Consider the following 19,226-nt stretch of genomic DNA (forward strand, 5'->3'; position numbering starts at 1 on the left):
TGTTTTAGACTTCTTTTTTCTCCTCGGTAGTCAACCTGTGATCTCATTGCCATGATTCCCAGCAGCGTGCGTGCGATGTCACGGCTTTTTGGCTTGCCAGGTGGATGCTCGATTGTTACCTCCGATGAGTCACTGTATTATTTTCTTCATTGTCATCAATCTTGCTACGTCATAGGGGATGTTTTGTGATAGTTTCCTGTATCCTTCATCTATGAACAGGACTTCAGGAATGCATCATGATACCGCTTTATCCTGTATTTCATTGTGGATTCACAATAGTCGATGTCTTTTAGATGATCTGTCTCTCTATCATCTTTTAGATGGTTCTCTTCATTTGTGTTGCACACATACATCTCTCTCTCTCTCTCTCTCTCTCTCTCTCTCTCTCTCGATATAATATATATATATATATAGGATGTTTTAAAAGAACATCGACGAAGTTTCGAAAGTTTCGGAGGTGATTCCTGACACCAAGATAAGACAAACAGTATAGACCTACCTAGGTGCACAAATGCATCCTTTCGGAGTTATAGGCTGTTGGAAACATGAAAAAAAAAAAAAAAAAAATTGAACTTTAAAGGTTCATTGCTCCAAAACTATGGGACCTACCGTATTCGGGTCAAGACGTCATTTAGGAACTAGTATGACCTATCCAAATATCCCAAGTTTCAGAATCCTGTGGTACTTTCTCAACAATTTTTATAGAGGTAGTTTATGAGTACTTAAAATTATATGTCCGCACCCGAACTCCTTTCTTTATTATTATTATTATTATTATTATTATTATTATTATTATTATTATTATTATTATTATTATTATTATTATTATTATTATTATTATTATGTGTATGGCCCTTCTTCGTACCACAAATGCTTTGGTGGAAGAATAACATAGGAGGTCAAAAAGCATAAGTAGGGGGAAGATGGGGTAATAAGAGACAAAATTGCTGGTAGTTTGGTTTATCATCAGAAAAACCGGAATAAATTCCACAGCTTACGGTATCTTTCTGTGTACAAGTCTAAAAGAAATCATTGCTTTTAGGCAACTTAGTTACAACTTAGTTTCTAAAAGATTATTTGCATAAATTTGTACAACATTAGTGATACATCAACGTAAAATTGTTCCAGTTTTTCTCTCATGAATGAGCTTTCTAAAAAATGCGTGTCACTTATTACCCTATTTTTTGTTTTGTCATGGTAATAAGGGACAGTCTTTTGGTCTTTTCAAGTTCACTGACTGAAGATTAAAATTCCACTGACCTCTACGTTTATGATATTCAGAAAGTGAATAAAGTGCTTATCTTTTATAAACGTATAATTTTATTAGGAAATAATCCGTTCATTGTTAAAAGAGCAGAACTTGTAAATATTTTTTTTAAGGCTTTATTCTGTTAAAAATGTAGAATATTTGATTTAAAAAGTTCTGGTCTAGTCCTTTTTTCTGTTTTAGGACTTAAAGTTTCATTGCTTTATTGTGGAAAGTGTTCACGCAGAGTATTTTTCGTTTTGGTATAGCCTATTTAATTCTGTATAGTCTACTGTATAAAAAGTCATTGTAGCGCACAGAGTTATTTTACGATGTAGGCCTTACCTTTTTAATTTAAAAAGGTTTATATAACTACTGTGTGTTAATTTTGTCATTCCAAAATGTTCAGAATGAGGGATAAACGTAACAAATTATGAAAGGTTGTAATATATATAGTTTGTAATTAAAAACTTTCAAGTACGACTTTCACTAACCTTAATTTTCACATGGTAATTGACAGAAACGTAGCCAGAATAAAACGTGTAAAAAGGTGAGGCAATAGAATACATCTTAGGCATATCCCTTGTAATCCGTTTAATAACAAGGCACAGCCATGAAAGAAATCTGGGTAGCCTTATTACCTCGTACGGGGTAATAAGAGACAACTGAACTTTTTTTTTTTTTTAATAATAATTTTTCGACTCTTCGTGTACATTGGGAAGAAATAATTTTCTGTTGTGTCTCTCTGTAATAAGATATATATTATACGCAAAGAACCAGAAATGTGACTTGAAAACTGTTAACATTTTAAATTACTTTTGTCTCTTATTATCCCGTCTTCCCCTGTAACCTATCCTGGGGAACTCTTTTGGACGTATTGGAGTGAAGCAGTACTTCCCAGTCAGATTTTTTTAAGTTCCGAAAGGATAGAAATACCATGAAACTTTGCTACGTTCTCCACGTTTGGTTCAACTGGTAACTGATAAACTTCCACATAAGTAATTATAATTTGAAGCATGAACTATTATAGAATTAGTGTAAGTATTTCTAACATGCTGTTGTCTTCATTAGTGATGGCACGAATGAATAACTTGAGTCACGACATTAGTCCGGGTCCCTCTTCCCAGACGCTGATAAACCCAGAGGCACGGAAGCAACCAAATTCTACAGCATTACTGCGGAATTCAATAGTGGATTAATAATACTCGAGCTCGAATATTCATGTATTTGATTCCGGGTGCAACATTTCTTGATCAAGATACCATGTCTTAGCTATTTCAAATATGGTTCCATGTTTATTAATCCTATACTATATTGGATTAATCTTCCTATACTGGAAAATAATGGAGCGGTTTTTAACACAGACTATGCAGAAGGATTTAGCAAAACACTGTTTGCTATCTCTTCAGTGGAGTGGAGTTTAACGTCCCGTTCAACAGCGAGGCTATATGAAACGTGGACCTACTGATTAACGTAGAATCCGAACCACATGAGCCCCCGGCGGAAATTGAATCCGGGTCTCCCACGCCAAAGGCGTGTACGCTAACCGCTTAGCCAGAAGGAGCTGTGTTGATAAATTTTACAGTCTCGCGCGATTACATTTCGCCGATTCCACATAAGAAAGACGTGTAATTTGTATTTTCTGAGATTTTCGCACATTTACACTGAAGACTTGTAATTATCTTTCAGTGCAATGCTTTGACATACAGACTTACACAAGAAAGAAAGATAATTATTAGAGACCGGATGTTTAGGCACTAAAAACCTGTAAAATAGGCAGGCAAATAGGCACTAAAATGTTTTAAAATAGGCAGTAAAATAGGCACTAAAATGTACCTCGAAATAATGAAGATACTCAATACCATTAAAAAATAGGTTCAGGTCACAGATAATGTTCAAAGAATATAGAAACATACCTGTTTGTTAATATCTTATTTTATTGTACATATAAAAACGAAGCTTGTTATGCATTCATACACACTGGGTGAACCTAAAAGATCTGCACATACTTCGGGAGGTGATTCGTGATATCAAAAGAAGACTTGTTGCATGATGCATATCAAAAGAAGGCAGAAAGTCCTGTTGCATGTTGTGGAATTCCGCGTCGTGTACGAGTGACAGGGTTGCCATCTTAAAATTGAAAATCGAATCCTGACAATTGGAACGAGACATAAAAGTGTGCACAAACTTCGGGAGGTGTTTCCTGACATTCAAGAGGACTTTTTGTCTTCTTTACATGTCACGAATCATCTGTCGAAGTACGTAAAAGCTATACTAGATCGGAGCTGCCATATGACCCTTTCCTATCTGGATAATAAAAATTGTGGTTGGTTATAAATAAAAAGATAATAACGATAAGATTATGAAATTCGGCCTAAAATGTTTTTAAAACGAAACAACTATTGCTCTAAGTTAATAAATGTTAAAGTAATATCAATCAGAACATCGCAGACCCATGCTATACTCGACTTGTAGGCAGTCTGCCATCCCTCATCGGTAGGGGCGATTGAGATTGCTCTGGGGACAAAACCATGGCCGTACCTAGGTCATCATTTGAGCTACCTGTCTCTTGCCAGAGGTCATGTTTCTGTTGAAAACTGGGGAAAATGCATTTTCTCTGTATTCTGGTGTTTAAACGTTGGGGTGCTGACTGCCACTGCCTATTATTGGTACTGATTGTCACGATTGGCGCTAATTGCCACGATCCTGAGAGAAAGTTGCTAGACGTAACATTACCGGACATCAAGAAGCATGAAAGAAACGCGATGAACCTTAAGATCGTGCTGTTCAGACCAATTGCCCAATGAACCTTAACAAATGTGAACAGGTCTCTGTATACACTTTCAGTTTTGTCAGGGATCGGTGCTTACAAAATTGGTACGATTTATGTGTTCTCACTTGAATTCCCTATGCCAGCGTGAACTGTGTACAGATGGGCAAATTTTTTCGAGCAGTTCTTAAAACTTCCATCAAAAAACACTGCTGGCTGTCCCTCACAAAGGAAGTTCGGGAGAAAGCACTCGCCTACAGAGAAACTAGGCATGCCATTTGAAGCCCTAATTCATGCTGATTACAAGCTAGTAAAATTCATGTGCGATTGAGAACTGTTCGAGATATTCAACTTGGAAGTTTATATGAGAAAATAAGGATATGACCATTTAAACGAGTTGAGTACAACATATAATTAGCAACGAATATTGACACACGAATTGAAAGCTATCGGAAGTAACAGAAAAAACTGTTTTGCAATAACTAACGGATTTGTTAGATACAATTAGTCATTATATTGTTCACAATAATGGTAGATTATAGGTGAAAATTGATCACTGTTGTTCTTCTGTTCTATGAAGAAATGACGCAGACAAAAGACTTCCTTGCACCATGCCGTGCTCCTGGGTTTTCTCGGGGTTCTCCCGTTTCCTCCCACTTTCTTCATTCCACCATTTCACACATCTCTCATCATCACCGTCTCCTTTAGCCTAACCGGCATAACCGTGGGACGTAAAACTTAAAGATTTCATTTCATTTTTTCCTTCACCATGAACATTTTATATGTGCAATTACGTTGCGTCCGTCAAGGGAACAGTTCGCAGAATCAAAGCAAAAAGCAAATTCGACAAGTGATTCAAAAGGTATAGGCCTATAATTTGTTCGTAACCTGCCTTGTGGAACGCAAACTGAAACAATCCAATGTATCGCGATGATAGGAATTGATTCGTATGGACACAAACTTTATTTGATTGTTTCGTTGGTACATCATAACGTCCGGATGAAGTTTCATACTATGTACAAATCTCCTGCCATAATCTTTGATTGGTCGGAATCCAAACCATCAAATGGTTGTACAAATTGTGTGCAGTTCTTTGGTATCTTCTGAACCATTACGTCTTTGCCGTCCGTCATGCAACTTGTAATGGACAATTAATCTGTGAATGGAACCCAGTGATCAAGCGGTAGCAAGTTCAAACCATCAGGCTTCGCCATGGGAGAGACTACTTAACGCGTTTAAATGTGCATCCACTCATTTTCTCATATAAACTTCCAAGCTGAATATCTCGAACAGTTCTCAACCATACAGGAATTTTATTACCTGTTGTAATCAGCATGAATTGGTCCTTCAAATGGCATGCTTAGTTTCTCTGCAGGCGAGTGTTTTCTCCCGAACTTCCCTTGTCAGCGCTGGTTTCTTCTGACCATCATATCCAAAACACAAAATCCGTTTATCTTGTTCTAATCTATCGTACTGCAGAAAGGAAGTTCCGTCTTCGAAGCGAAGATGATCCTTCGGAAAATCTAGTTCTTTAGACGTGGAATTGTTTTGCTTTATGCCAATAACTGTCCTCCTACCATTGTTTAAATGGTCCTTCCTTTGACTATAAAAATCATTATTAAGGTGAATAAAAACACTAATTTTATTTTATAATACTCGATCCATTAAATAATACAATAATACAATTAATTTAAACAACGAAATTGCAAATTTTACATATAAGAGAAAAGACAATCCCTTTATAAACATCCAATCGTATATCGTTCCACTTAGTGAGCAACAGCCACCTAGATTTACTGTGATGATTACTAAATTAATCCCTTATATTAAATATATGGGGCGGTATTCAGAGAGAATTCGTTAATCGACGGTTAGTCACAGACTGGTTAGTGGCATACTAGCTCTTTACTAAGGAAGGTGCACTGTTTGGTATTCAGAGTCTACTTTGAGTACAACTAAAAAGTTGATTTGGGTATGATTAACTTTATAACCCCAATGCATCGGATGAGAAAAATAAATGTGGCAACTACGGAAATGTAGATGAGAGCATGCTTAGTCTGTAAAAAATAAAAAATAAAATTAAAAAAATGAAATACGAAATGTTGTGTCGTACGCTAAACCGTGGGTAAAAGATTAGCCTCTGCCTTAGATTAATTAGTCAGTAGTGATTACTTCGTCAAATACTACGTCCTAATCAGAGACTCTGAATACAATTTTGATAACCATCCGCTAGTCAACTCCGTAGTATGGTGTTAATCAGATGTCAAAACGACTCAGCATAAGGCCAATGATGATTAGTAAATTTAGTATGAGGGATTAATTCCGCTCTTTCCAAATACAGTTTCTTCCAGGCTCGTGGCAGTCAGCACCTTGATATTAGCAATCAGCGCTATTCGTGGCAATCAGCACCAATAATTGGCTGTGGCAGTCAGTACCCGTGGCAATCAGCACTAAACCGTTCAAACTGGTTTCTTTTAGATACTAGTCAGATTTGTTTTCCTCATATCCAGTGTGTGTGAGAGAAATACACTGCCAACAAACTGAAGACGGCCGTCTGGTGCGTAAGACGAAATCGACGGCATGATCTATAACCCATATGGTATAGTCAGATCCTTATTGCAATGTGGCCAAGTTCCAAGATAGACAGGTGGCCAACTTATTGATAATAAACTATGCATATCTTACAAAAATTGGAGGTTCCATAGAAATGAGGCCAAGTTAGCAAGTTTTACTGTAGTAGTTTTGTAATTACCGTTAGAACAGAGTCCAGTGAGTAATCCTTTACTGTGACATTCCGTGTTAGTTTTTTACTGAACATTAAAATATACCAACTATATTCAAATCTAAATTATGTAAATTATACAAGATGTCACTGTATTGGTCATTAATTTTATAACCTGTGTGAACCGGAAATCCCTTTTACGAATGTATGTTACAATACTGTGGACTTCTATTAAACATATTATTATTTCATTGCGCTGTAGTCCCACTACATTGTTTTACTTAATTTGTGATTTAAGGAGAAAATAATGCGATAAAGAAAAGTTTTAATGCAGTTGTTATTCATTAGAAAAGTATCGTTGACATACTTTCACCATGATTATTCATAGCTTCCTCTGACATATTATTTGGTTCAGCATCTGTACGTCTGATATTTTATTTAGTAGACATTTTCAATAGTACATTAGGTAAATTGATCGTACATGTAGTGAACAGCTTGTTGTTTCTGCAAACAGATAATCAGCATATTAATGGGTAAAGCAACGTGGGAGCGAAGAGCAATAATTTCGCGAACTTCAGCACCGAAGCGGATTTAGCTTGATAGCAGTACAGATCACAAGACCACAGGGAGTATTTACATTGCTGGTGATTTCAAAGCATAAATGAATCGAGTGTTAGTTTTTACTCGTCGTAATGGTAATAGCAAAAAAGAGCAAACGATGTGAAGTTTAGAGCATTGTAGGAAACCAGATTTGAATTGACAATAAAACCTTAATAAAATATCTAGCTGAAAACAATATAGTTTTCATGATACTGGAATTCACCTATCTCATATAGATATGTCTGGATAGCGTAGTATTATTCATGGTGTTAGTTTCTGTGTTGATTACTTTAATGATTAAGAGAAGCATGTTAATTAAAAATTAGCGTTATAAAGAAAGAAAGAGAAAAGTACATTAGTTTCCATTTTTTTAAAATTTATTTCCTTTGTCAGTGTTCATTTTTTTTTAAAGAATGTTCTACCGATTTCCCCCTACCCCATCCTTCGAAAACTAGTTTTGAAATAAGATGAAATTTTAGTTTAACGTCCCATAATTGCACCGTGTAGGCTAAAGAAGACGAAATTATTTTTTGTGATCTCCCACGGGAATCGAACATTGAACCACGTGCACCAAAAGCGCATAGAGTAGTCGCTAGCTCAAAAGGGAGGACTGAAAACAAGTTTTATCATTCTTTTTATGTTTTGAGCATATATCAGTAGAGATATATTTTAAAACTAGTATTGTTTAATTTTTCCTTTATTTTATTTTCGTATAAAAATCTCCGATGGATTTCCAAATATCTTGGGAATTTTAAGAGTCCCTTGTAATTTAAAATTTATAACCATTTTGAATCAATAATTGTTCATTTTAATGTATACATATATATATATATATTTATTAGTTATCAGTGATTTCCAGTATAGTCAAACCTTTAGGTTCTTGATTTTTGAAATTCCGTGTCGATAAGTAGTTTCGCGGATTTTATTTAGATTGTAGATATTTTGTGTTTATAATAGTTTGTTCAGTTTTATTAATGAATGTAATACTAACCGTATTTAGAGCGACGATGGTTTAGTCAGGCATCTACTGCCAACTGAGTTTGATTCCCGATGGGGAAAGGAATTTTTTCTCATTTTACCTTCGTCCCGATGTGATCTAGGGGTTCACCTAGGCTGAAGAAATGAGTACCTCGGGTCAAAGGCGGTCGGAGTGTGGAGTTTTACACTCACTCAGCTCTTGGGCCTCTTCCTGATCTGTTTCAAATATAATGTTATTTATTTATGTATTACTAGTATTTGATTTGTTATTAGTAAACAGGTGTTGGAAAATGCGAAACTCTTGCATATGAATGTTTCCAGAACAAAAGAATGGTGTTAAATTAATTAACTTCATCTGTATTTTGTTTAATATTAATATTATTGCTAGAGAATATATATTAATAGCATTTTCCAGTCATCAATAGAAAGAGATGTTTGTGGTATTTACCAACAATGTTTTATAATTCTTTTCGTATTATTGTGAATTCCTGACAAATTCACTCAACTGTTAATGCGATCTTAACCAGTAAAAACACAATTGCTACACTATCTACAGTCTTGCTTTTATTTGATCAATTATACAATTTTGCACCTTCGTTTTTGTAATTCTTTGAGTGGTAGAGATTAATTTGCGTGCGTGAAATTTATATCAGCGTACAAACATAATAAATAAAACTATGAAAATTTCTAACCTCGCACTCTTGATAGATAATGATTTTTACTTCCTGTCATGGCAAACTAGATTAAATGATGCTTACTGGAAACAAAATTACGTAATGAACAGATTTTATCTTTTAGGAATTACAGTAAATGTACATAATAGGATTTTACTCTGGAAGTTATTTTTATCTATCTTAGACATAGTTGATTATTGAATCTTTAGTTTCAATGCATATTTAATAATTAGCTTTTGTTTCTCGTTTCAGGAGCTGTCAAGAGAAAGAAAGAGGTAAGGAAATATTGATGATAGAAAATATACGTATGTAGTGCTTACACATTATTTCTTATCAAAAATGATAATTTCGAAACAATTCATTAATTTTTCAACATCTGTGTAATTCACAGCAATATGATTTTCTTCGTATACAGATTGATTTAGTTTATCCGAAGTCAAATACTTCTGTTCCAGTTTGCTGCTTACTGTCGGCTTCATAGGAAGTATTGGCTGTTTGTTATGTTATTAGTGTAAAATAGAGGGAATTCATGACATCCAGCCATAGAGAGACTTCACCTATATGGTTAGCATTTGGGTTTTAAAGAGAACTGGACATTATCTCTCCACTGTTGAATATTCGTGACTGTATGAATATGAATTATTAGCTATTTGACTAGACGTGGAGTTCCCATCAGCTGGTTATTCATTAAACATCCTATAAATAACGACATCAATTTTCTCATGTAGGTTATGCATTTAAGGGTTTCTCAGCATAACTTTAGTTTAAACAGTATTCTAAATCTGGAGATCTTGTGATATGTTGATGCATTATTTTGTATCACACTAGCAAATGCTTCTGTATGCTACTTTCTGAACTCGAAGTCCCGCACGAAATTCGAACATCTCATATTGGTATCTTAGTAAACTACCCACCCTTTTTCTGGGTCAGATATTGGAAGACGCTAAACGTGTTTATAATTCTTATAAATAAAAAGTCCGAATACCTAATTTCGCGACTTCATAAACTTAAGAGATTCTGAGATGTGGATTCTTATTCACGTGGAAGGATTGAAATAATAACCCCCAATGTCACCCCTCTATGTCTAACTTCCAACCCCTTTTTCTTCCCTTCTAGATCAGATATCAACTGTGAGACCATGTGTTTTAGTTGTTGTAAATGAAAAGTCCAAATACCAAATTGTATGTGTCCAAATTTAAGGGGTTCCAAGATATGGTCATCTTTTTATACTAATCGCAACCCCTGTTTCACCCCCTTTCACATCGAATTTCCAAAAAAACCTTTTTAGTTCTACATTATGTCACACATTCTATGTACTGTCCAAATTTTATGTTTCTACTTAAGCAGGTTTTCCTGGACGTTGATCAGTCAAAACTAGAAGTGTCCACTTTGAATCAACTTCTCGCTTACTTATTCAGTTTGACATAATACTCACTCGAGGTCATTCTCACATAATTTTGACATCACAATCTTACGCTCATTCAACTTTACAGTCAGATCATTTTGACATCACACTCATCGACGTTATCCTCATATAATCAATTCAACATAATTCTCACTCGATCTTATGTTCACATCACCAGTGTGACATAAAGTAGTGCCTACTTAATTTCATCAAGCTTACTCAACCGTACTCCCGCATTATTTCGTCGTCGCGCTCACTTCTTCACTTTATCAGGTTAGGTCCGAGTTCATGAGAACCACAACCTGGTGAGTTCGGACACCCGTCGTCAGGATTTATATAGAAAGCGTAATCATCATCTTGCAGATGTCATGATCTCCCTCACTTAATGCAGTTCGTATATAATTATTATCTTTTACGTTTACACTTGTGTCGTACTGGTACTCAGTTTTACTTCTGCAGTCACGTACTTGCCGATTTGAAGTTACCTGTATTACCTTTCATTGCTTATTTCATATGATGCTTTCTGTAAACTTTGTGGAACTATTCTACTTACTACCGTCCTTGCAAGTCTACTGCCTAGCACGCGTGCCTTTGATGCACGATGTTACAGGTTCGATTCTCGATGAGAGAGCTTTGAAACTTGAACTCACTACAGTGGTTCGGATTCCATCTTAGGTTGTAGATCTACGTCTCATAAAACCTAGTGCTGAAAGGAACACTAAACTCCAACACTAAATATTCAGCTTAGTGCAACACACGATTTAACATTCAGCAAATCACAAAACACTGCTTCTTTTATTGAGTCTTTGCCATCTTGTAATAACTGACTGCATGTTATTCGTGAGACGCTTATGTCATAGTGGTGTTAATTCCAGTCTTATTTTATCGCTGCTACTTTTGAAATTATTTCGTGTTGACCCAACACTTCATTTGGAAATCACGACGCTTTCAATTCCAGTGGAATTTAAAATACCCTGTGAATAATTTTCTCCTTCCTCTCTCTTAAGAGTTCATATGTGGAATAAGTTCATTTTTTAAAAGATGTAGGTGATATGAAGTTTATTTAAATTGAAAGCTCTTATTTAATATATACCAAATACAGTTAGCCATGTAAGATCCTATTCCAGAACATTCATCGGTTATGAAAGATTCTAAATATAATAATTTAGCTTTGGTGAATTATTAGATCTACTATCAAATTTGTCTGCTTCCGTAGCGTTGAGTTTCGTACGATAATTTACAAGAGGATTGAAATGCAGTTTCAGCAAATATTTATAAGAATCAAGACTTGATAAATGTTAAGTTGCGAAACTTTTTTGCATTTTCATTATGGTCATAATGCCATTTCTGATTGACATTAATATGGAAATTAAAACTTTTTTGACATGCAATAATGCATTTTTTTTTTCTTTCAGACATCTGCATTACATATAGTCTAGTCATTACGTAGTGAATTCGTGTTCGCACTTTATAAGCTTCGCTGTAGGTCGACATTCCATCCTCTTTTAATACATCTGGTCCCCTTCCAGAAACAGTAAAGTTCTTTTACCCGTTTTCCTGCACACACACTGACTTTGGCAGTGTTGATAAAAATAATTTAAACTGAACTGATTTACATTCTGTTTTCTTTTTTGACGTATAAACGAAAATTTACAGAAATAGACAATAGTGTGATGTAAATATCAAGGGAAGTGTATGTTATGTTAATGATTATAAAAAGTACATAAAAAGCGAGTAGTTAAATCATATGTATATATATGGTATATATAAAAAGATACATATCTATATAAAGGGTAAGGAAAAAAAAAGAAGAAATTTTACAAAACTGCATTTTCGAGAAAACGGCGTTTCAATATTGAAAATCATGTAAGAAGAATAGGGTTAGTTATATCTTTTTCCCATTTCACATGGGCATTTCTACATCTACGCATCCATGGCATACAGGGGTGGACTGGCCATAATCAAGTACCGGCCCGATGGCCGCTGCGCCCTCCTCACATCAGTGCCTTTGCGCCCTTCTCAGGAGGGCTAAGACCCGTCTTAGCCTCGGGAAGGCGCACAGTTTCCTCTCTGAACATTTTTTTTTTTTTAAAAAAACAAAGCTATATAATTATTTTATAAATTCGCTAGCCTTTGGCCAGCTAGGGCTCCACCCCAGACCCCCGGTATTTGCTCGGCCTGCGGCCTCGCTCTTTCTGTTTTTGGCGTGGGAATGCTATTAATGATATTAGATTTACCCCTAAATATATAGATTTGACTCTAATATCGGTCATTTTGGACGATTTTTACATATCACTCTTACCAACCCCACGCTCCGCCCCAAATCCCAGTATTTGCTCGGCCTGCGGCCTCGCTCTTTCTGTTTTTGGCTTTGGGAATGTCATTATAATGATTTTATGTTCCCTGAAATTTATAGATTTGACTTTAATATCGGTCATTTTGGATGATTTTTATATATCAACCCTTCCACCCGCACTGCTCCGCCACCAGATCCCGTCTTTACTCGGCCTACGGCCTTGCCCTTTCTGTTTTAGGCTTTGGTGGTACCATTAATGATCTCAGCGACTTCGAAATATATTGATTTGACCAAGGATGTTATAAAATAGAGGATCTGCCCATACGTATCTTCAACATAAGAATTAAATGAAGCCAAAAAACAGCCGAGCATCGTCTGAGGCGGCACGTCTGATTAGCTACTCTCGTTTCCGCCATGATTGTTGGCTCGAAACATTGCGATCTTAGTGGCGCGGAGTGGGCAGAGTAGGGTGGCGAAGATGTGACGTATGGCTTCACGATTTTGTTGTATGGGCAGATCCTCTATTTTATAACATCCTTGGATTTGACTCTAATCTCGGTCATTTTGGATCATTTTTACATGTCTCTCCCTCCCACTCCCGCCGTTAGAGGCGCTAGTGGCGTTACATAAAAACAAGACTCCGTTCAAGACTTACAGATGAACATCTGGAATCATTGTTCTTGATGAACTCAGAAAGAGACATACTGACCAAAATAGACAACAATCTTATTATTGACAAAATGTGTGAAAAAAGCAAGGAGATGCGAAGGCTCTTTCAAGCATAAAGCAGTGACTTTACTTTCATTTTCCAGTTTTGTTTTTGAATTTCTTTTTTCGCTAGGTAGGTATATAATTCTAAATTTACTTTTGTTAATTTGTAGTAAATGTTTCATGTATACCTTTTATTAACGGTTTTTAAAATAGATGAATAATACGTTAATATTATGATGAACATAGCTTTAAAAGGACAGAAGTATGAAAAATAGCATAAGCCCCAAACTTAACTCAAATCTTCAGTTAAAATTTGGCTGTTAACAAATGTAGCCGAAGAATTTAAAAAACTGGTGTGATTTTTGTAGTCTCAGTTAAAGTGTGCAGATTTATATAGGCCTAATATACGAGGCGTGTTTTTAAGTAAGGCCGTTTGAACATAAGTACACAACGAAAGGTTATTTCAAAAAGTATATGTATTTTCAAAAAGTACATACTTTACTCTATTCTTCGACATTATTGCCAAGTTTGTTCAAACACTTATCATACCTCTCAACCAATTTCAAAATACCCTCTTCATAAAAACTTGCCGCCTGCTCCGATAACCAAAAGTTCACTGCCGTTTTCATATCATCATCATCATTGTAACGGTTGCCACTGAGGTGTTGTTTGAGGTGGAGGAACAGATGGGAATCGCTCGGCGTAAGATCAGGACTGTAGAGTGGGTGGTCTAAAACTTCACAGCCAAAATTTCCAATCAAATCGCGGGTATGACCTGCACTGTGAGGTCTTGCATTGTCATGAAGAACAATGCCCTTTGTCAGCATGCCGCGTCGTTTGTTTCGAATCGCTCTGCGTAGTTTTCACAGGGTTTGGCAGTATGCTTCTGCATTGATAGTGGTTCCTCGTTGCATGAAGTCGACCAACAAAACATCATGCCTATCCCAAAACACCGACGCCATGATTTGCGCTGGGACAGAGTCTGTTTGGCCTTCACCTTTACAGGCGAGTGTGTGTGTCTCCATTCCATGCTCTGTTGCTTCGATTCGGGCGTGATATGCGAAACCCATGTTTCGTCTCCAGTTACGCTCTGACTTAAGAAGCCGTCACCTTCTTCGTGATAACGAGTCAAGAACTTCATGGCACACTCAAATCTTTGGTTTTTGTGCTCCTCTTTAGGAGTTTCGGGACTCAACGGGAGAACAGTTTCTTAAACTTTAGGTGTTCAGAAACAATTTTGTAAAGCACTGATCTCGACACGTCAGAAAATTCGTTTGAGAGACCTGTTATTGTGAAGCGCCTGTTCTCACGAACCCTCGCTTCAACTGAAGCCACCAAATCGTCTGTAATCGAAGAAGGGCGACCGGAGCGGTCCTCATCATGGACGTTGGTTGTCACGGCCATTTCTGAATTCTCGTACCCACTTACGCACTTTGCTTGCACTCATAACAGTATCACTGTACACTTCGCAAATCTGTCGATAAATTTCTGCAGCAGACAGGTTACTTGCTGGCAAAAACCGTATCACTGAGCGAACCTCACACGCGGCGGGATACTTGATAGTCTTAAACATTGTGAAAGCACAGAACCCAACCGTACAGGTCAGCTACAGAGTTGAAACTGAGCACAGTTGTTCTCGAGGCATGCCGGTACACGACGCACACGCTAGTTGCGGTATGCGCGCGAACTACTAGTGTCTACAACAAAACGGACCTTACTTAAAAAACAAGCCTCGTATTTAGTACTCAAAGTCTCTTTGTTTGTTTATGAAAATATTGAATTTGCATAATTCTATCGTGATTAACTGCAATAGCTACTTAATCTTTTGTTGTTTTTGTGTACTAATTTTCCGGGGAAGCCCCCCGGCCCTTTCTTTTATTAGGAAGGGGTATTTCATACAAGCGAAAGCCTCAGATGGACTCCCAGAGTATGTGACCGCGCCCTTTTTACATAGCCAGTCCACCCCTGATGGCATATACAGTCAAATAGTACCAACAGTCACCAACAGATAGGGCAAAGCAGGGCCGTGCCGTGAGGGGAGCGGGGCGACGGCCCCAGGCGCCGAAGTAAGGGGCGAAAAATTCGGAAGAAAAAAGGAAAAAAAGATAGGAAAAATTGCTTGGAATATATGTATGGGGCACCGTCGTATACTCTCCTCACGGGCTGATTTTCCACGGTACGGCCCTGGGCAAAGCACCCGAAAAAGCACATACATGGACATTCCTTGTTTTTTCCCCTTACGTAGTATTACTTTTGGCAAAAATGACAAGTTAATTTTAGCAAGGTGTTGTAAAATAGTCCAAAACACTGAGAACACTTAATGCATGAGTGTCAATTTTGGGTTCGTATTGTAATACTTAAAACTTGAATGTCATGACAGGGCAATTCATACTAGTTTTTATGGTTATCGTATTGTGGTAAATGATTTCCGCAGATGTATTTAGAAATCTTACAAACACTGTAATTTACGGGTAGATAAGTCAAAAAAAAAATATGGAAAGCATTATTTGACATGTAAAGAGTGTAGGAAGCACATAAGTACGTCTAGAGTTACACGGTAAACCTAAGCAATGTTTCTAGTTTCAGTGATTGATTATTCTGATTTAGCTTAACAATTTATATCCACTAAATTAAAGTTGAATAAGTTTTTTCTTGTACTACAAGCGTCGATGTGCGATCTACGCATAATATGACACACTTCATTCTCTCTCTAACATATCCGTATTAATTTCGGCGACGCATGCAGTGATGCATGAGCGCAGTTCATCAAATGAAGCAAATAATGATACAGACACACGATCTTCAATGAGTACTGTTTGTTCCAAGATTCATCATCTTCATGGATATTGTACTTCTGTCGTCGACGTTTGTATGCTCCTTGTGCAAGACTGAACTGATCAGTTTCGGTGTTCTAATTGAACTGACTAAACTAAAGTGGGTGTTTCTATGTTGTTAATCTGCTAATTTCTGGAGAAAGTGGTCGGTCAGGTTTTTGCTTTGAGTACAATAAGATTGTTTCTGAAAATTGAAGTGAAATTGAACTCATTTCTCAATTTATACAGAAATTGTGAAATGATCTATGAGGCGAAACGATTTTTAATTGAAATTGTGCAGCCACGATCAAAAATTTCTCGATTTTCACTCAACTTGCAAGGATCACATACAATCGCTTTTACAATTGAGTGTACATACACTTGTAGTTAGCTGCTTTAGCCAATGTAAGGAAGAATGTGCTGTATTTGGAAGGACGTATATGCGTATTAGGTCCAGCAGGATAGAAAAAACAAAGATACGGAATTGAGTATACATCTTAGTATTTGTCTCCAGTGCAAGACTATAGAGGGGATGCGAAAGTGCAATAAGCCTTAGTGATCGTTGTGCTTCATCAATACTTGATACGCCGAATGTGTTTTGTGTGAAAACAAGAGCAAAATGACTGGAAGAAAAGAGATAACTATGGGAGTGAAAAACTTAATAGTGAAATTCGCTTTACAAGGTCAAATTGGACAGCTTGTGGGTAAAACTAATCCTACAGTTCAAAAAATTGTTGACAAATTTAAATATGAAGGGACAGTGCGCAATAAACAAGGGAGGGGTAGAAAACCTATTCTAAGTGAGCTAGAGCAAACAAATGTAGTTTTGCAAGTAAGAAGAGATCCACGCCAAAATGTGATAAAACTTCTCACGAAAATTGCATTTAAGACGGGAAAAGCAATCTCGTGTGAAATAATACGTAGGACGTTGAGAAGAGCTGAATATCATGGTCGCATAGCCAGAAAGAAGCTATGGATAGTAAAATTAACAAACGTAAGAGATTGGCGTTCGCTAAAAAGTATATTTCACATCCTCCTAAATTGTGGGATTCACTGATATTCACTGACGAAAACAAGTTTAATGTGGTCGGGTCAGACGGACTGCAGTATGTGTCGCGGCGGCCCAACAAAGCCCTATAACAGGAACAGCCCTACGACCTACTGTTAAACAGGGAGGTGACTCAGTAATGTTGTGGGTCTGTATGTCCGCTTCTGGTATCGGTGACATACAGTTTGTTGATACTACAATGGACAAATACGGGTATTTGTCAGTGTTAAAAGTATAATATCAAAGAAAGTGCTAATAAGCTTGGTATCGAGTCATCGTATTATTTTCAGCATAACAACGATCCGAAGCATGCTGTCCATATTGTCAAATTGTGGTTATTGTATAACTCTCCAAAAAAGGTTGGAAACTCCACCACAGTCTCCGGATTTAAATCAAATTGAGAATTTGTGTGGAAAGTAGAAAAACAAGTGCAGAAATATAAAATAACGAATAAAACTGAGTTAAAAGGGATTCTGCAAGAAAGTGGAGCAAAATTCTTCCTTTAGTGACCCACAAATATGTACACTCCAGTCTAAAAGGTTAGCTGCTATAATAAAAGCCAAAGGTGGTGCCGCCACCAACTACTGAATATTTTTTTGTTCAATATTTAAATGTGTACACTCAATTTCGTGACTCCATATACACATACTATTTTATTTATTATTATTATTATTATTATTATTATTATTATTATTATTATTATTATTATTATTATTATACTCAAACTGAAATAATGTTTACGAAGAAAATGTATTCTAATTTCTTCTAGATCTTTCCAGGAAGTAGGCCTAATATTTTAAGTTTGAAATACGTACTTCACTTATGTAGATGTCTTTTAGTGCATTTTTATGTTAATAAATAAGATGTACGCTCAGTTGTGAGACGACTGTATTTATATTAGACCTATATGAGTAGGTTTAATCGTATTTCTTGTTTGTCTCCCTGAAAAATGTATTGTTAGTTTTAGATAGTTTAATGTTAGACTTGGGATAGGTCTCTTTGAGGATAGAAGAATTTTGGTAGACGTTTGGACGTTTATGTATACTATCCGCAGTCCACAACTAAACCTTGAAATCCTAAGTATAATTTACATCGTACTTTGTACGAGACTAATTCAATTTCTGTTAAGATTATTTGTGCTTTTATTGTTCACACTTAATAACCTAGTCATTTGAAATTTAGCTGCAAAGAGAATAATAAATAATTTCTGTATGTATCTTACTTATTTAACTGATTTTTCCTAACATTAGTGTATGAACGTCTTCTAATAGTTAATGGGTAAGGCGTTCTCTGTTGGCGCGTGCGTTTCCAGGTCAAAACTTGCTGTAATAGAAACTTTCGATACAAATTTGATAATCTTTTCGGAACCATTTTAATAGTAGGTCTTGTCCGTTATGATCTCAGTGTAACACAGGAAGGAAAAGTACAGTGACACTAAATTAAAAATCACCACCAACAATACCACAGTCCTGTTAGTCAAGAACAATTGCCAGTGAAATCATACCGAAGTTTGAGAAGGGTATGGTAGTCAGTGCCAGACTAATGGAGAATCAATTCTTGAAGTATATAAAGAGGTCGTAGTGGGGTGCACTACGATCATGAGTATGTAGAATAATTCGAACACAGCTTCCCTTTAGATTCAGAATATTTCAAGCAGTGTAAAATCACCAGTGTTGCCCATTAAAAGTGAAGGGCCAAACCACGTTCACATAATCGTTTAAGTGATTAATCGATATAGGTGTATAAAGTAATTGCCTTCGAAAATTTTTGCATACCCAGTAGGGTTGCCAGACGTCGTATTTTAAACGAACAATTTGTATTTTAAGACACATGTCAGTATTCTACTGAGTTATGAAACTGACAAAATGTCCGTAATTTTGTTTTGTACTCGAGAAATAGATTAAATTAGTTTTACAATTTCCCTACCACAGCACTGATTAGATTATCATCAAGGAAAATGGCA

At 36.3% G+C, this 19,226-nt stretch overlaps 1 protein-coding gene across 13 annotated transcripts in view; it reads left to right on the top strand.

The window, feature by feature from the left end:
• Positions 1-19,226, top strand: part of da (transcription factor daughterless) — a 616,942-nt gene that overhangs the window by 115,224 nt on the left and 482,492 nt on the right. For all 13 annotated transcript variants that reach the window (XM_081735768.1, XM_081735771.1, XM_081735773.1 and 10 more), the window contains exon 4: positions 9,243-9,265. In XM_081735768.1, coding sequence (XP_081591894.1) covers positions 9,243-9,265 — 23 coding nt within the window. The remainder of the gene's footprint in view (positions 1-9,242; positions 9,266-19,226) is intronic.

Source organism: Thermobia domestica, chromosome 13 (genome assembly GCF_964235325.1).
Source record: "Thermobia domestica chromosome 13, izTheDome1.hap1.1, whole genome shotgun sequence".
NCBI classification, from domain to species: Eukaryota; Metazoa; Arthropoda; class Insecta; order Zygentoma; family Lepismatidae; genus Thermobia; species Thermobia domestica.